Below are 14,534 nucleotides of genomic sequence, written 5' to 3'. Positions count from 1 at the left end.
CTGTTCATGTATTTAAAAACTATAATATAATATCACATCATTTATTATTTTATAGTTTTGCTATTAACTCAAATAACACTTAAAATCACCATATGTTGGAAACTATAATTTTGCTAGATTATGCTTCGATAAGGTGGGACGAGCACTTTTGTTAGATTTCTTGAATGCATGTGTGTGTTTTGTGAGCATACATCGATATATTGCAATACAAAATGTATGTATATATTCAGTTAATTGAATTTTTTTATGTACAGCAACTATTTTTTCGATGTGATTGAGAGACAATAACAAACACGTTTATTGACTTATAAAAAAAACCTTCTTGGATCAAATATAACAAAGAATCAGTATTTCTGTTGCGAAAAGTTCAATCAAAGTATTGTGGCAAAAAAATAAATGCATGAAAACTGCTTTAATCCGACTAGTTTTTGGATCCATTTTGGATTATTTCAGTTTGTATGCCGATTAACAAAATCCAGGATCCAGTTCCGATCCAGTCCATACATTTCTTGAATGTATGTGTGTGTTTTGTGAGCATACGTAGCTATATTGCAATACAAAATGTACGTATGTATTCAGTTAATTTATTCCTATTTTTTTTTAATGTACAGCAACTCATTTTCGATATGATTGAGAGACAATAACAAACACATTTATTGACCTTCTTGGATCAAATATAACAAAGAATCAGTATTTTTGTTGCGAAAAGTTCAATCAAAGTATTGTGGCAAAAATAAATGCATGAAAACTGCTTTAATCCGATTAGTTTTGGATCCACGTTGGATTATTTCAGTTTGTACGCCGATTAACGAAATCCAGGATCCAGTTCCTGATCCAGTCCATGATGTCATCCGGGCTCCAGTAAAGCTCCAATCCAGGATCCAGTCCGGATCCACTCCGGGAAATTAATTCTCCCGCTCGCTGCTCAGGCTAAGCTAGGCTAGTTCAAAACTGCCCCCGCTAAAACGTTGCGCGTTCCCGGTGTCGCGGCCGCCGTTAATGCGCCGCCGCGGTTCCGACGGAGCGTCTCGCGCAGCGGTTCACGCGCCGTTCGCGAACGGGCAAGCTCGGCGGCGCGGGCACGTCGGTGGGTTTTCGGGTCTACCGCCTTGGCTCCCGTCTCGGCTAACAGGCTAACCCTCGCAGCCAAAATGGCGGACAGCGAGGCTGACAGCGGCGCGAGCGGAACAATAACAGCCGCCGCGGAGCCGCCGGGGGCCGCGGCTCGGCCCGGGCCGGCGCAGACCCCCACCCCGGCCGGCCCGCTCGCCCCGGACCCCGCGGATCCCGAGCCGACGCGGCCCGCCGCGAAGGTCGCGCAGGCGGCGGGAGGTGGCGGAGCGACAATTGGCGGGGAGACCTCGCGGTCCGCGGTCGGCCAGCCCGGGGAAGAAGGAGCTCCGCCGGAGGAGCTGCTGCACGCCACCGGCCCGGAGGAGCAGAGCATCCTGGTGGGGGGCGAGTTCGCGGACCTGGCGAACACCACCATCATCTACGTGCAGCCGGACGGCAGCCTGCTGGGCAGCGCCGGGCTCACGGCCGAGGAGCAGCAGGCGCTGCTGGACCAGCTCACCAAGCAGCAGATCGTCCAGGTGTCCGACACCGAGGCGGCCCAGCTGCTGCTGCAGCAGAGCCACGTGGTGAAGCCGGCCCACAGCGCCAGTCTGGACCCGGGCCAGCTCCAGCAGGTCATCAACCAGGTCGCCAAGTCCCAGCAGCAGGCCCAGGTCCAGGTGCAGCAGCAGGTGCAGGTCCAGGTGCCCCAGGTGCAGCAGGTCCAGGTCCAGGTGCCCCAGCAGCAGGTCCAGGTCCAGCTGGCCCCGCAGCAGGTCCAGGTCCAGCAGGTCCACGTCGCCCCGCCGGTCCAGGCCCAGCAGGTCCAGGTCCAGCAGGTCCACGTCGCCCCGCAGAGTGTGAAGAACAACGCCTCCCAGCAGCTGAAGAACGTGGCCCAGCAGGTGGCCCTGCAGACCGGCGGCTCGGTCCAGGTGCTCCAGAAGGTGGGTCACATCCCGGGGGGCCGGTCCAGTCCTGGTCCTGGTCCTGCTGGTTGTGTGTCGCTGCTCTGCTGGTTTCCTTTAGTCGCGTTCGTGGCGTGAATGGAAACGTGTCTCCAGGATCTTTATATACGAGCCTCGGTCTCTGTGGGTCCCAGAACTGGTTTCTGGGGCTACAAACAGGGAGGCGACGTCTTCTGTCCTCTGATCACGTCCACAGGGACGCCTGGTACACGTCCACCTTAAAGTGTGTTGTGGGCGCAAAGAAAATGTGTGTCCTACTGGCCACCTGTCCAGGTGTGTCCTGCAGGTCCCCTGTCCAGGTGTGTCCCCTGTCCAGGTGTGTCCTACTGGTCACCTGTCCAGGTGTGTCCTGCAGCATCGCCTCATATTCGACCAGATGGACTCGTATTGCACGAGACTGTTTGCTTGTGTCTCGCTCTGTTATTTCACTGTTACATGAAACCTGTCAACATCAGGACAGACGCACAACAACACAGCAGTAATCCTCCCTGCAGCAGTAATCCTCCCTGCAGCAGTAATCCTCCCTGCAGCAGTACTCGAGTACAGTGCAGTTTGAAGTCGACACCTTGACGTCAGAAAAGTAGACCCCGCCCCCCTGTAACCTGCTTCTCCTGGTCTCTGGTTTCAGTCGGACCCCGTCAGGATCCAGATCCAGGTGCCTTCTAAAGCGGAGGTGAAGCCCGGCCCCGCCCCCGGCCACGCCCCCGGCCCCGCCCCCCAGCAGAAGAAGCTGGTCAGCCATCCGCAGGTGAAGCTGTCGTCCAACGGCGGCGTGACCAGCGCCCAGATCATCCACATCCAGCCGGTGGTGGGCCAGCAGGGCCAGCAGTTCTTCCTGCAGCAGAACCCCGGGGACCCGCCCATCCAGGTGCTGCTGCAGAGCCCCGCCCCCGTCGTGGGCTCCCTGCTCCCATTGGTCCACAAGCTGACGGGTCAGCCCGCGTCGGCGGTGTCCGGCCTGCTCCACAAGACTCTGGCGACCCCCGTCAAGGTCCAGACCGCCGCCGCCGCCGCGCTCAAGGCCCCGCCCCCCGCCGCCGTCGTCAAGACCCCGGCAACCGCCGTCGTCAAGGCCCCAGCCGCCGCCGTCGTCAAGGCCCCGCCCACCACCATCACCAAGACTGTTAGCGTGCCGCTTTTTAAAACCCCGGCCAACGGCACGACGACGGCCGCCGCCAGAAGTCTCGTCAAGCCGGCGGTGGTCGTCACGGCAACCGCCGCCGCCACGGCCCCGCCCCCCGCGGCGAAGGAGAAGAAGGCGAAGAAGAAGAGGGACAAGAAGACGGTGAAGGTCCAGACCCGGTCGGGCCGCGTCTCCAGACCCCCCAAGTACAAGGCCAAAGACTACAAGTTCATAAAGACGGAGGACCTGGCCGACGGCCGCCAGTCCGACTCCGACGACTACTCCGACATGAGCATGGAGGAGGAGGACGCGGAGGGCGGGAGGAAGGGCGGCGGCGAGTGCGGCGCCGGCGCCGTCAACTACGGCCACAAGTCGCGGTGTCACCGCTGCAAGACCTGCGACAAGGCCTACATCGGCCCCGGCGGCCTGAACCGCCACTACAAACTCAACCCCGCTCACGGCGAGCCGCAAGCGGCCGGCGCCACGCCGCCTCCGGCCGGGGAGGACGGCCAATCAGAGGAGGCGGAGGACAAGGAGGACGAGGAGGAGGAGGAAGAGGAAGAGGAGGAGGAGAAGAAACCGGCGGTGGCGCCAAAGAGCAGAGTGAGAAACCGTCGTCATGTCTGTTGTTCACCTTTTCTATTCACCTTGTTCCGGAAGTTAGCGTTGACGGCGCCACGCGCGTCATCACACGTCTGGTTTAGCTCGGCGCTACTTGATGTGCGATGCCAGTCTGTTTAATTGTTTCCAATTTAAAGCTATCGGAGATGGCCGGCGTTAATCCACTGGACGTAGAAAAAGGAAGCTAACATTGTTTTGAACATCAGAAGAAGAGGCCTGAGTGTTGTGGGCCTTTGTTTACCTTGTTTACCTTTTTACATTTCTCTTCCTGCAGCAGCTCAATGTTTCCCGACATGGACATGCTGCATATCTTTACAAAGCATGTTCTGGGTAGTTTTTAGTCGCGGGGTTTGTTTAACAGACGCCTTAATTTCCTTGAGCAAGACGCGGCTTAAGAATCGCTAGAACCGGCTGGAAGCTAGCTAGTTAGCAACGTTAGCCTGTCGTCTTGTAAACACTGCCAACAAACTGAACCAGTTCACCTGGTTAAGTCTGATTCTTTGGGGGAAATGCAGCGATGGAAGACTGAAATAATTAAAATTTTACTAAAACAAATATTGTGTAAATGATCACAGCAGGAGGATCAAACACACAAAGTCTAATTTCATGTTGAGGCTCCCGTCACAACCTTTAAATTTAAACTTTAAAGTTTTATGCACACAGATTAAATGTCTATTTTCACAAAATGGGAAAAAAAAAGGATTAATCTCAACATAAAGCCAAATTTCAATAAACCTTCTGGTGCAACAGGCGGCGTCTTTTCGGCGTGGAGTTTTGTCTCCGAGCGTCTTCAAGACGTTTGTTCAGGAATCAGTGTTGGACTCGGTCCCGGAGCCGTCCTGACGTGACGGCCTGGTTCACTTCCTGTCTCCAGGCGGAGGGGGGGCCAGCAGCGGCCGTAGGACTGCGGGGCCTCCATCCCCGGGGCCCCGGCCGTCCCCGGGGACGGGGGAGGGGCCGGGGGCGTGGCAGAGGACGCGGACGTGGACGTGGACGCTCACTGGGACCGCCGCCGAAGGTGAGTTCTGCAAGTTGGGTCTGTTATTACTGGACCCCCCCCCCCCCTCCCCCTCCCCTCCCCTCAACGTCTCCGATTGGTCCGTTTCCGCCAGGTGTCCGTGGGACACGTGAGCCGACGGGGGCGCCGCGGACGACCTCCGAAGGTCGTCACCGTGGTAACCACCGAGCAGCAGGTGGAGGGGAGGCACGAGCAGCTTCAGCAGGTGAGAAGACGGGAGGGTGGAGGTGGGGGGGGGGGCGCGATGCCATCGCCTGAGGGGGGGGACACACGGGGGGGGCGCGATGCCATCACCTAATTTGGTTGTTCGTTTCCATGGCAACCAGCTGGCGGACGAGTGCGAGGACGAGGAGCTGATGGAACTCGTCTTTCCCCGTCTCACCAAAGTCTTGAGTCTGTGGGAGTTTCTGCTGGCGAAGGTACGACTGACCCTACTGACCCTACTGACCCTACTGGCCCTACTGACGCTACTGACACTACTGACCCTACTGGCCCTACTGGCCCTACTGGCCCTACTGACCCTACTGACACTACTGACCCTACTCATCCTACTGGCCCTACTGACACTACTGACCCTACTCGCCCTACTGGCCCTACTGACCCTACTGACACTACTGGCACTACTGACACTACTGACCCCCCTCTGAACACCGGACCTCCACTCACCCTCTCTCTGTCTGTCTCTCTCTCTGTCTTGTCTCTCTCTCTCTCTGTCTCTCTCTCTCTCTGTCTGTCTGTCTTGTCTCTCTCTCTCTCTGTCTTGTCTCTCTCTCTCTGTCTTGTCTCTCTCTCTCTGTCTGTCTTGTCTCTCTCTCTGTCTGTCTTGTCTCTCTCTCTGTCTGTCTTGTCTCTCTCTCTCTCTGTCTTGTCTCTCTGTCTGTCTGTCTTGTCTCTCTCTCTCTGTCTGTCTTGTCTGTCTGTCTTGTCTCTCTCTGTCTTGTCTCTCTCTCGGTCTGTCTGTCTCTCTGTCTGTCTTGTCTCTCTCTGTCTTGTCTCTCTCTGGGTCTGTCTGTCTCTCGGTCTGTCTGTCTTGTCTCTCTCTCGGTCTGTCTGTCTTGTCTCTCTCTCTGTCTGTCTTGTCTCTGTCCCCCTCTCTCTCTCTCTCTCTCTCCCCCAGGTGGAGCGAGGCGGCGGCGGCGGTCCCGCTCGGACTTGCTTCCCAGACGTGTACCGCGAGTTCGAGTCCCTGCAGGCTCAGGTGCGCCAGGCGGCTCAGGAGTACATCAGCAGCCCGCAGAGCGGAGCGTCTCCTCTGGAGGTCAGGAACATCGAGGTGAGGAGCCCCGAACACCACGTCGGCCTCTGATTGGCCAGAAGAGCCTCGGGGGGGGGGGGGGGGGGGGGGGGGGGTCGGCGGTCTGTAACCCGGTCCCCGTGCTGTAGGTGGCCCGGTCCCTGGGGATCCTGGACGAGGTGAACAGGATGAAGGTGGTTCCCGGGGCGTCGCCCGGCTCCGGCCCGACCAATAAGAACGCCCGATACATGGAGGTAAGAGAACCTCCCAGGTTCTGGACGGACGTTTGTTCCGGAACCCGGTCTGACCCGACTCAAACTCCCGCCCAGAACTCCAAGATGCTGCCGCCGTCCAAGAGGTTCAAGATGGAGAACAGCGTCCTGGTGCACCAGAACGGCATCGAGGCTCCGCCCACAGGTACTTCCTGTTCCCCTTCCCCCCCCCGCCGCCCCGAATCCCGCCTGTACCCCGCCTGCATGCCGGATCTGTTCTGTCTGCCGCAGGGCCGCCCCCCGTGACCTCCCCCAACACCCCCGTGAAGTCCTGCTCGGTCTCCGTGTCCCCCCTGGTGATCCCCACCGGGTCCACGCTCGCCACTGGCTCCGCCTCCAGGTGACCCCTCCCCCCTCCCCCCACCCCACCGTAGGGTTACGTTCCAGGTCCTCACACGTTTTCCCCTCCTTCTCCAGCTCCGGTGAAGCTCCGCCTCCGGACACGCCCATGGACGTGACCCCAACCGAGGAGGAGGCGGAGGGGGCGGAGCCTCCGCAGGACCAGACGGCCAACGCCGCCGCCGATGCCGACGCATCGCAAGTGACTGACAAAGCCTCAAGTGCCGAGAAGGAGGCGGAGGCGGAGCCGAGCCCGGCGTTAGCGGCGGAGCCCGGCGAGGCCCAGGAGGAGACCTACGTCCAGGCGGAGGGGCTGACGGTGCAGCTGACGGCGCCCGGCGCCGACGGGGTCGTCGTCGTCAACGGGCCGGACGGGACCAGCATGCACATCCAGGCCCCCGAGGGCGTCCCCCCGGAGGCGGTCCAGGCTCTGCTCGGCATCGAGGCGTCGGACGGAGCCAAGGATCCCCAGTGAGCAGGACCGGCCAGGCGTCAAGCTCCGCCCCCTCCCCCGCCCCAAAAAACGATTCTGTTTGGCGTCGTTTGATCGGTGGAGGTCAAGCACTTGTCCCCCAGTTCAGCCCGAGGCCCAGTGGAGCTCACCGATTGGCTGCTCCCCCGTCCTCGCCCCCCCCCCCCCCCCCCACACCCGGTTCGTCAGGCTTTTTAAAAAAAAAACAAAAAAGATTCTGGATGTAAATGTGTAAACTATGTTCAAAAAAACGTTTCCGTTTTTCCTTTTCGGTGTTCATCTAAAAACTCGTCGGTTAGTTGAATGTTTATATGTAGATATGATATGAAGAACAAAGTTTAAAAAAAAAAAAAAAGTTGCACTATTTTATTACTTTTTATAAAATGGGACTGGAGACGTTTCGCAGACTGAATGTTTTGGACTGAAAAACCGTTTGGAGGAAGTGGAAGACTTGGTTTTGTGTCACGTTGATGGTTTGAGTGCTGAATAAATACGTTTCATGTTCCTCTGATAGCCGGCGAGACAAAGTCCTGCTCTCTCACACACACACACACACACACACAGAGTTCAGACGCCCCCCTGATGACATCACAGCGGGCGGTGGCCGGTCTCCAGCAGCAGGGCCTCCAGGGTCAGCCGGTGCTGGTCGGGGATGTAGGGCTGGTGCAGCCAGCAGGACAGGTAGACCATGCAGAGGTCAGAGGTCGCCGTGTGGGCCACTTCCTGCAGGACGGTCTGCTTCAGCCTCAGCTCCTGGCGGAACCCGTCCAGCAGCGCCTCCGCCGCCTCCTCTGGAACCACGGTCGTCATGGTTACGGGAGGTAAACGGGCTATTGCAGAGAAAATCTAACCATTCTAAATGTAAAAATAACGTACTGAAAACCAAAATACTTCCAGGATTAAAAAAAACAACTAAATACAACATTGGTTAAAAAGTTGTATTACTCTAGAAAAGTTACTTTTATTATCATTACTTCATCAGATTTAAAACGTCATCGTCCATTATGACTATCGGTTGATACACGTTTACTAAAGCTCAACAATGAATCTCCATGGTTACGGGAGGTAAACAGGCTACTGCAAAGTAATTCTAGCCATTCTAAATGTAAAAATAACGTACTAAAAACAAAAATACTTCCAGGATTTAAAAAAAAACCTAAATACAATATTGGTTAAAAAGTTGTATTACTCTAGAAAAGTTACTTTTATTATCATTACTTCATCAGATTTAAAAAGTCGTCGTCCATTATGACAATATCGGTTGATACACGTTTACAAAAGCTCAACAACGAATCTCCACGGTTACGGGAGGTAAATGGATCCGTCTCCATGGTTACGGGAGGTAAACGGGCTACTGCAAAGTAATTCTAGTAGTAATAAATTCTAATAATTTTTGAATTTAGAATGGCTAAATGCAAAAAATAATGTACTTGAACAAAAAACGAAAATACTTCCAGGATTTTAAAAATAAACAAAATACAATATTGGTTTAAAAGTTGTATTACTCTAGAAAAGTTATTACTTTTATCATTCATCAGATTTAAAACGTCATCGTCCATTATGACAATATCGGTTGATACACGTTTACAAAAGCTCAACAACGAATCTCCATGGTTACGGGAGGTGAATGGATCCGTCTCCATGGTTACGAGAGGTTGAAACTTGCCCAACCCCCCCCCCCCCCAGCAGCTTACAGGAGGTAAATGGGCCCGTCCCCATGGTTACTGCCTGCCCGGACCTATTGGTAATTAACCCGTAGTTGCCATGGCGACGTCACACGAATGGAGAAGACGCCGAGCGACGCGTTTTCCTCACCGAACTGCCCGGCGGTCCAGCTGTGGAACAGAGGCGGCGCTCCTCCTCCTCCTCCTCCTCCTCCGGCGCCGGACCGAAACTCCTCCAGCTCGCGAACGCCCCGCTGCGACGCCGTGAGACGCTCCATCTTCGTCACCATGGCAACCTGACCAGACCAATACACACACTGTTAGAGTTCGCCGTTCGCTCGTTTGTCCGTTTCCACCAGCCAACCGACGACGGTCCGTCACCATTTTGTCGACGACGTCCTCCAGCCGGCGACACTCGTCCTGCAGCGACTCGGCCTGTTCAGGCGACAGGGGCGTCGCCGCCGACGGAGACTGGGGCGCCGGCGGCTGCTCGCTCTGGGAACTGACGGAAGACGGGCGAAGTTTAGAGTTTAGAAGTCCGTGTGACGGGCGACGTGCGACGGGCGACGTCCCGGACGTCGACTCACCGCCGGAGGTTGACGATGTTGGTGGCGGCGTTGAATCCCTCGTCGTTCAGTTTGTTCCAGCGGATGGTCAGGTTGAACCAGTCGGCCGCGTTGTCTTTGACCTTCCTGCCGGTCCCCGTGACGCCCGAGGACCTCCTCTTTGCCGGGGTCACCGCCACGTCGCCAGACCGACCTGAGAACAGCAACCAGACCGGATCGATCTACCTGGAACCGCCCCCCCCCTCCGCCATTGTTGTCATAGCAACAGATGGTGTGCATCAATGAAGTCGCCATCTTTAGATCAGACTGAAATACGTCATGAATACACAACTCAACACACAGAACTATAAATATATAGACTTCTCTGCAGGTGTATTCACTGTTGTAGGACTTAAAAGACGTCTGGTCTCGAGACCAACTCACAGCTCAGCCAATCAGCGCCCAGTTCACCTGTTTCGTTTCGCGAACTCTCGCGCCGTTCTGCGCGCGCACGCACAGACTCCTAGATGCGCGTGCTCGCGGTGTACTCACCGTCCATCGTCTGTCTGTCTGTCAGCCCGTGCTGCTCGTCGACTCCTCACACACCGCGTACACACGAGTTTCGGCGTCTACTTCCGTGTTTTCTTCTTCTGCGGTGGTTAAAGCGGCTCGCCGACGCCCTCTGCCGGCCAGCGGGAGACACACACCCCGGCGGAAGCGTCAGGAAGGACACGGTTTTACCATCATTTAGTTTCTTATGTCTCGATATTCTATATTAATTTACATAACAAAAACTTTAGTGGCACATTGTTGACTTTTGATTGAGTTTCTCTCTCTGAAGGAACTCAGTTTGTCACCAATGTACCTTGTGACATCTACATAACCCTATTTTGTTCTTTTCAGTTTTGTATACGGTCTAGTTTTGTATTTGTTTATTTTTTTTCTTAGTTCATGAAGTTACGATATCTCCCACAATCTTTATTGCTGACCATTTGCTGTGGTAGTTTTATCTTTTTAGTGGTCGAGTTTGTATTTTAATTACATCTTTACTAATTTTGCTCTAAATGTCACACATGCAGGAAGGCATTGAGGAAAAAAAGATTTCTGTTAATGTTCTGTGTTGTTACTTTAATTTAATTTTTAATATACACGTCTATCAGGAGAACAGTGGGTCCTCATCCAAGATGGCGGCCTCAATAAGCCGTACCTCAACGATGACTCGATATACGTCAGCGTCTCTACTTATAAACGTGTATTTATGTTGTGTTTCCATGTGTCTCAATTTTCCTTGTTGCCAAAAGGTCCAGTGACGATAAAGGTTTTTATTGTTGTGTCTCTTTACAGCCACGCCCACTTTCACTGGACGCGTCATCTTCCGGGAAGCGCGAGCTGTTCGTGACGCGGGACTGAGGACGGATCCCGGAGAGACGCTCCTGCAGCCCGCGAGCAGCGGGGAGTCGGAGCTCCACCCCGGATAGACGCTCTCTGCCCCGCGAGGACGACCCGCACATCGGCCGGACGACCAGTCAGTAACTAACCCATCACTAACTTATCATTAACTAACCTAAACCACCACCGGACAGGTTACTAGCCTGTCAGTAACCAACTTATCATCAAGTAACTTATCAATAACTAACTTATCAATAACTAACTTATCCTTAATTGTCCTATTGGTAACTAAAACTATCATTAACTAATGCACTACAGAGACGTTACTAACTTATCATTAACTAACTTATCAATAACTAACTTATCATTAATTGTCCTATCATTAACTAGTGCACTACAGAGACGTTACTAACTTATCATTAACTAACTTATCATCAACTAACTTATCATTAACTAACCGAAACCACCACCGGACAGGTTACTAGCCTGTCAGTAACCAACTTATCATCAACTAACTTATCAATAACTAACTTATCAATAACTAACTTATCCTTAATTGTCCTATTGGTAACTAAAACTATCATTAACTAATGCACTACAGAGAGGTTACTAACTTATCATGAACTAACTTATCAATAACTAACTTATCATTAACTAAACTACACCACCACCAGAGAGGTTACTAGCCTGTCAATAACCAACTTATCATCAACTAACTTATCAATAACTAACTTATCATGAACTAACTTAACAATAACTAACTTATCATTAACTGTCCTATCGGTAACTAAAGCTATCATTAACTAACGCACTACATAGATGTTACTAACTTATCATGAACTAACTTATCAATAACTAACTTATTATTGACTAGCCTGTGAATGGCAGGTTATTAGTTAGTTATCTGATCACTAATGTCTAATTACATAACCTACCACACAGATAACTAATTTCTAAACTAACTGGTCACTGCTAAATAACTAACCTACCGCAGAGATAGCCAAACCATCACCTATTTAACTTATAAATGGCAGATATGTAACTTATCAACTAAAGTATCACTGGCAGCTAGTTAGTTGATAACTAACGTATCACTACCTAACTTATTATTGACTAACCTGTAAACGACAGATAGTAACTATTGCATAAGTAACTTACTGCCCGACGGCTAACTCGACAGTAACCGCGGGGTTCCGCTGACGGCTAACGGCTAGCTACCCGCCGCCCCGGTCGCCATGGCGACGGCGCTGCACCTCCCCGCCGAGCTGTGGCTGCAGGTGTTCGGCTTCCTGTCCTGGAGGGACAAGATGAGCGTGCGCGCCACCTGCGCGCACTTCCGCCACCTGCTGGACAAGTCCCGCCCCCTCTGGCGGGGCTTCAGCGTGGCGCTGCGCCAGCTGCCGCGCTACGACCGCCCCTTCTGGCGCAGCCTGGCCCAGAGGCACGTGGGCAGCGTGCTGCTGCGCGGCGGCTCGGGGGGGGACGTGCGGCGCCTCGCCGCCCGCCTGCCCCGACCTGGAGGCGCTGCGGCTGGACGGCTGGCGGGAAGGGGGCGTGGCCGGGCTGGACGCCCTCCGCGGGCTGCGCCGCCTGGCGCTGACGTCGTGCCCCGCCCCCCTGCGGGGCGTGGACTTCCTGGTGCCGCTGCGGGAGCGGCTGACGGAGCTGCGCCTCTGCGGCGTGGAGCTGGCGTGCCCGGCGGCGCACCTGCTGGCCGCCGTCGCCCGGCTGACGCGCCTCGCCCGCCTGCAGCTGCATCACAACGGCGGCCTGAGGATCGCCACGCTCGGCGGCGTCCTGCCGCGCCTGCCGGCGCTGACGCACCTGTCCTGCACCGCCGTCACCTACAAGAGCCTGCCGCACGACTTCTTCGGCCCCGCCCACCTCTCAGGTACACACAACGGGCACGCCGTCTCCACGGCAACAGCTGGACGGGCAGCAGCACGCAGCATATATATATATAGTTTTATATACATGTATAGTTTTATATGTATAGATAGTTTTTTATATATATATGTAGTTTTATATATATAAAACTAATTAATCTCTTAATGCTCTGTAATTAATTGCGATTAATCAAATTTTTTTCTTTTCTTTTTCTTGTTTTTTTTTAATTAAAAAAAGACATTTTTAAATACATTACAGTCATTCGAACGTACTTTTATAGAGAAAATAGAAAAGCCCAACAATCACATTTATTTCAACTTAAAACTGAAGCTTTTAAAACATTAATTCATGGAAAACCACTGAATTAATGTCGACCCGTCACACAGACTAAAATTAAAACTTTTCATAATGTCTTTTTAGAGTGAAACTTTCTCTCCATTTAGCTAAAATACATAAATAGATAAATAAATAAGGTGTAAAATTCTATTTTTAAGTCAATGAATTAAATGAACACGTTGTTTTGGACAGAATTAATAATTATTCTTGTTACAAATAGACATATTTGACATGTTTATGTTTAGTTTGTCTGCGTGTGGCTTCATTACCAAAACAGACAGCGCCCCCCGGTGGCCTGGAGGACGAGCACACCGCTTCTGCCATCGCTGGTTAAACTTAAAAAAGAAATAAATAAATAGAACGATTCCTCGCCACTCGACCCGTTACGTAAACGTTAAACCGCCGCGCTGCGTCCCCCCACCCCTCCAGCAGGTGGCGCCCTGCCGCTCACCGAGCTGCAGCTGCTGAACTACGACGCCGTGGTGACGCCGGCCGTCCTGCAGCCGCTGTCCGGCCTCCGCAGCCTGACCGTCGTCCACCTGTACTCCGTCCCCGGCCCCACCTGCCACCTGCAGACGTGGCTCACGGCGCTGCCGCAGCTCTGCAGCCTGAGCGTGCACGGTAGGCGCCCCTCCCCCACCTCCTCCTCCTCCGCCCCTCCCCCACCCTCCCGTTACCGCCGCCTTGACCTCGCTGTCCACCAGGGGGCCACCCTCTGTCGGCGTACGCGGACTTCCTGCCGCCGTCGCTCCTCAGCCTGAGCCTCTGCGTGGACCTGGAACCCGCCGACCTCCGCGCGGCGGCGGCCCGACTGCCCCGCCTCCAGCACCTGCACCTGGAGCCCTGGAGCTCCGCCTCCAACGTGGTCCGGCTCCTCGGCTCCTCCCACAGCTCTTCCCTCACCTGCGGACGCTGCGGATCAGGTGAGCCGCCCCGCCCCTCCTCCCCCCCCCCCGTCCCGCCAGAGAGCCGTCGGTCTGAGCGGCGTCACCGGCGGCCATCTTGTCGTTCTCAGACACCGCCACGTGTCGGACGAGGACTTCCTGCACCTGCAGCACCTGCGGCGGCTGCACACGCTGGAGATCCTGGACTCGTACTACAGACCCGGTGACCCCGGCGACGGCGTGGCGGACCGCCCCGGCCCCCACCTGCTGCGGCTCGTCGCCGAGCTGCAGAGACGCACCGACCACCGGGTGGGGGTCGTCACCGGGCCGGCGACGGACGCCATGGCCTGCCAGTGCCTCTGACCAATCGGGGCGCGGCCTGAGGGAACATGCGTGAGTGACGTCACCGAGTGGAGCTGCTGCACCTTCACAATAAAAGATTCTATTTATCTTCCCCACGCTTCAGGATTATGACAAAAACACTAATAAAATATAGTTTTATTCTCTGAGCAACTGGTTCATTTGTCCACATGGTGGCAGTGTGGAGCAAACACCACCCCCCCTCCTCCTGCCCCCCCATGATTGAGGGATGAGTAAATCTGGAGTTTAATTAGCTGCAGTTCCCCAGTGTGGCCACCAGAGGGCGACCTGAGCACAGATCATGTATTCCACTGGGACAGACCAATTAAGTTGCATAAATCTAATTTAACAGTTCAATTAAAAATCTAA

General features: G+C 54.1%; 3 protein-coding genes across 3 annotated transcripts; 2 read left to right on the top strand and 1 right to left on the bottom strand.

Annotated features, from left to right (window-relative positions):
• Positions 1–805: 805 nt before the first annotated feature.
• znf839 (zinc finger protein 839) lies at positions 806–7,613 on the top strand. Its single transcript, XM_080512486.1, has 10 exons — positions 806–2,000; positions 2,650–3,747; positions 4,640–4,783; positions 4,878–4,988; positions 5,110–5,202; positions 5,901–6,056; positions 6,167–6,271; positions 6,347–6,434; positions 6,521–6,629; positions 6,707–7,613. Exons 1-10 carry the CDS (start codon positions 1,152–1,154, stop codon positions 7,101–7,103), a joined length of 3,150 nt encoding a protein of 1,049 aa, XP_080368612.1. The 5' UTR covers positions 806–1,151; the 3' UTR covers positions 7,104–7,613.
• Positions 7,614–7,673: 60 nt separating this feature from the next.
• cinp (cyclin dependent kinase 2 interacting protein) lies at positions 7,674–9,957 on the bottom strand. Its single transcript, XM_080512487.1, has 5 exons — positions 9,862–9,957; positions 9,352–9,523; positions 9,146–9,266; positions 8,916–9,060; positions 7,674–7,891 (listed from the first exon to the last, which is right to left on the bottom strand). Exons 1-5 carry the CDS (start codon positions 9,866–9,868, stop codon positions 7,689–7,691), a joined length of 648 nt encoding a protein of 215 aa, XP_080368613.1. The 5' UTR covers positions 9,869–9,957; the 3' UTR covers positions 7,674–7,688.
• A 536-nt stretch (positions 9,958–10,493) lies between these two features.
• LOC308142208 (uncharacterized protein) lies at positions 10,494–14,314 on the top strand (the record flags this gene model as incomplete). The annotated part of the gene is made up of 5 exons (XM_080512556.1): positions 10,494–10,512; positions 12,011–12,589; positions 13,351–13,542; positions 13,626–13,844; positions 13,937–14,314. The coding sequence occupies 5 exons, from the start codon at positions 10,494–10,496 to the stop codon at positions 14,200–14,202; spliced, it is 1,275 nt and encodes a 424-aa protein (XP_080368682.1). The 3' UTR covers positions 14,203–14,314.
• Between the last annotated feature and the right edge of the window lie 220 nt (positions 14,315–14,534).

This window comes from Blennius ocellaris (genome assembly GCF_963422515.1).
Source record: "Blennius ocellaris genome assembly, chromosome: 17".
Taxonomy (NCBI): domain Eukaryota; kingdom Metazoa; phylum Chordata; class Actinopteri; order Blenniiformes; family Blenniidae; genus Blennius; species Blennius ocellaris.
The sequence above is the reverse complement of the archived record's forward strand: the minus strand, read 5'-3'. Positions and strand labels throughout refer to the sequence as shown.